The sequence below is a fragment of the Priapulus caudatus genome, unplaced genomic scaffold (assembly GCF_000485595.1).
Source record: "Priapulus caudatus unplaced genomic scaffold, Priapulus_caudatus-5.0.1 Scaffold7756, whole genome shotgun sequence".
Taxonomy (NCBI): Eukaryota; Metazoa; Priapulida; class Priapulimorpha; order Priapulimorphida; family Priapulidae; genus Priapulus; species Priapulus caudatus.
In genome coordinates, this window is record NW_014584817.1 from 1 (window position 1) to 3,482 (window position 3,482).

The 3,482-nt window shown below is 57.4% G+C and overlaps 1 protein-coding gene across 1 annotated transcript; it reads right to left on the reverse strand.

Annotated features, from left to right (window-relative positions):
- Positions 1 to 445: 445 nt before the first annotated feature.
- On the reverse strand, positions 446 to 3,198 carry LOC106820156 (dual specificity tyrosine-phosphorylation-regulated kinase 1A-like; the record flags this gene model as incomplete). The annotated part of the gene is given in 6 exon segments (XM_014824700.1): positions 446 to 588; positions 1,792 to 1,814; positions 2,306 to 2,398; positions 2,401 to 2,446; positions 2,449 to 2,589; positions 3,031 to 3,198. Coding segments are annotated over 6 exon segments (614 nt in total), but the record flags the coding sequence as incomplete, so codon positions are not given.
- Positions 3,199 to 3,482: the final 284 nt, after the last annotated feature.

Here is a 3,482-nt window from a genome sequence, read left to right on the forward strand (position 1 = left end):
GGAGGGAGGGGCAGAAGCAAATATCTGCGGGCGGGGAACAAGCATTGCGGGTTAGTAGTGGTTGCAAGACGGGAGGCTGGGGGGGGGGGAGGGCGCTAAGACCCCCTCCCCTTCTACAGTCTACTACAGACAGCACTTCTAACTTACTCATAGCAATTGGTGTGGGGGTGGGAGGGAGGGAGGGTAGGATAGTTGTTAAACTCACTCAGTATTTCTCGTGTTATAATATGCAATGCGAAACTCCATTGAAAACATTACGAACCTCCTTAACGGGACCTTATTAACCCGCCGAATCCCCCACCGTCTGTGATCCACCCCTCCCCCTCGTCTGTGATCCACCCCTCCCCCTCCCCACCGTCTGTGATCCACCCCTCCCCCTCCCCACCGTCTGTGATCCACCCCTCCCCCTCCCTACCGCCTGTGATCCACCCCTCCCCCTCCCCACCGTCTGTGATCCACCCCNGGCTCTCCTGTGTGCATCTCTATCAGTATGCAGCCGAGACTCCACATGTCGATCGCCAGGTCGTACGACAGTCCCAGCAGCACCTCAGGAGACCGGTAGAACCGACTCTGAATGTACTGGTATATCTGCAGGAGGGGAAGAAGCATACGGGGTTAGTTAGTCGCTCGTCTGTGAGACGGAGGAGGGATGCTACGACCGCCCCCTCTCCTCCTATAGTTAACTGGGGGAGAAAGGGAGCGAGGGAGGGAGGGAGGGAGGGAGGGAGGGAAGAAGGGAGGGAGGGAGGAAGGAAAGGAGGGAGAGAAAGAGGGAGGGACGCTACGACCGCCCCTCTCCTCCTATAGTTAACTGAAGACAGAACCTACACCTTACCTACTCACTCATAGCAACTGGGGGAGGGAGGAAGAGAGGGAGGGAGGGAGGAGAGAGGGAGGAGGGAGAGAGGGAGGAGGGGAAGGGAGGAAAAAGGGAGGGGCCAGAACAAAATATCTGCGGGGCAGGGGAACAAGCATTGCGGGTTAGTAGTGTTGCAAGAGGAGGCTGGGGGGGAGGCGCTAAACCCCTCCCCTCGAAAACAGTCTACTACAGACAGCACTTCCTAACTTACCTCATAGCAATTGTGTTGGGGTGGGGGAGGAGGGTAAGGATAGTTGTGTAAACTCCACTCAGTAATATTCTCGTGTTATAATTATGCAATGTGAAAACTCCTTGAAAAACAGTTACGAACCTCCTTAACGGACCGGATTATTAACCGCCGAATTCCCCCACCGTCGTGTCCCCCCCTCCCCCCTCCCCACCTCTGTGATCCAACCCGCTTCCTCCCCACAGTCCTTGATCATCCCCCCTCCCCACCGTCTGTGAATCCACCCTCCCCAGACACCCTCCCCACCGGTCGTGTGATCCAGCCCCCTCCCCCCCCCCCCCCCCCTCCCCACCGTCTGTGATCCACCCCTCCCCCCTCCCGCACCGTCGTGATCCACTCCCTCCCTCCCACCGTCTGTGATCCACCCTCTCCCCACCGTCTGTGATCACCCCTCCCGCCTCCGCGGCGTGCGAACCGTCTGTGATCCACAGCCCTCCCCCTCACCACCGTCTGTGATCGCAACCACCGCTCCCCCTCGCCTCTCCCACCCCGCACACACTCCAGGCAGCCACCTACCCGGTGCCCAGCTGGCAAGAGCTGCCGAAGTCTACGAATCTTGATGGCGCTGCGCTTGGGTTGCACAGCAGTATAGTGTTCTCACCCACCCCGCCCTCCCCCGCCCCTCCCGCTCCCAACCCGCGCCTCCTCTCTCTCCCACCCACACGCATTCCTCGGTGCCACCTACCCGTTGCCCAGGCTGGCAAGGAGCTGGCTGAAGTCATACGATCTTGATGGCGCTGCGCTTGGGTTGCACAGCATGTATATGTTCTCACCCACCGAATCGCCCCCCGCTCCTCACCATTCAACACCCCTCCTCCCTCGTCCCTCCCGCGACCCCCTCCTTGCGTTCGCACCTACCCGTTACCCAGCTGGCAAGAGCTTTGGCCGAAGTCTACGATCTGATGGCGCTGCGCTTGGGGTTGCAGCAGGCAGTATGATGTTCTCACCCACCGAATTCCGCCCCGCTCCTCAATTCAACACCCCTCTCCCCGCCCGCCTCCCTCTTGCGTTCCACCTACCCGGTTGCCCAGCGGCAGGAGCTGGCTGAATGTCAACGTCTTTGATGGCGCTGCGCTGGGGTTGCACAGCAGTATATGTTCTCAACCCACCCCCTCTCCGCCTCCCGCTCCCCAACCCCGCCGCCCTCCTCTCCACACCCCCGACGCATTCCCGGCACCACCTACGCCGGTTGCCCAGACTGGCAGGAGCTTGGCCGAGTCCTACGATCTGAGTGGCGCTGCGCTTGGGGTTGCACAGCAGGATGTTCTCGGGCTTCAGGTCGCAGTGGATGCGTTTAGCTCCGGCGTCGCGAAGGAAGACAGCGCCGTGCAGAGCTGCTGGCGCAAAATTGCGCGGTCAAGTTGAGGCGAGACGACGGCCGCGGAAGTCGTGTTTGCGCAGGCAGGTCGTGCAGGTTGTAGGAGACAGCTCGTAAGACGAGACAAGGTGGTTGCGGATAGATGAAGTGTCGCTTCAGTTTCACCTGTTGAATAAGCGAAGAAAAAGGTTAGTTCGCGAGTTAAGGGAGACTCCGGTCGTCGGTCGTCGGTGTCAATCGGTGTGCACGCGCGCAGCGTGCGTGTGTGTCGCTGCCTGCCTGTCTGCTGTCTCCTGTTTGCCTGTCTGTCCTGGCCTGTCTGTCTGTCTGCCTGTTCTGCTTGCCTGTCTGCCTGTCTGTCTGTCTCCCTGTCTGCTTGCCTGTCTGTCTGTTAAAGTGTTAGTCTGTCCTGTGTGTCTGTCTGTCTGTCTTTCTGAATTAACCTTAACCATGAGGCTAATGTTGTTCTCATTCACAAGAACTGCACACCTACCACTCGCTACACGCACTCACGCACTCACGCACTCACGCACGCACGCACGCACGCACGCACGCACACGCGCATGAACGCGCGCAAACACCCTGACCGCGCGGGTACGGTCTCACACACGTACGTATGTACGTACCTATGTAGTACTTGCAGTCTACGTCGTGCTTGTTCATTAGCTCCAGCAGCTGCACCTCTATCTTGGCCTGCTCGAGGAACGGCTTCTTGTTCTTGATGATCTTTATCGCGACGTACTCGTTCTCCGCGTGGTCGTACGCCTTCGCCACCTACCGGCGAGCGAGAGAAACAAACGCATGTACGTTAGTCAGTTATCAGACGAGAGCATGTTTGTATTAGGGCACGTTTATTTTAGAGCATGTCTATATTAGAGCACGTTTATATTAGAGCACATATCTAATAGAGCAAGTTTATATTAGTGCACGTTTATATTAGAGCACGTTTCTATTAGAGCACATTTATATTTAGAGCACGCTTCTAATAGAGCACAATTGTAATAGAGCACGTTTCTATTAGAGCACGTTTCTAATAGAGCAAATTTATATTTAGAGCA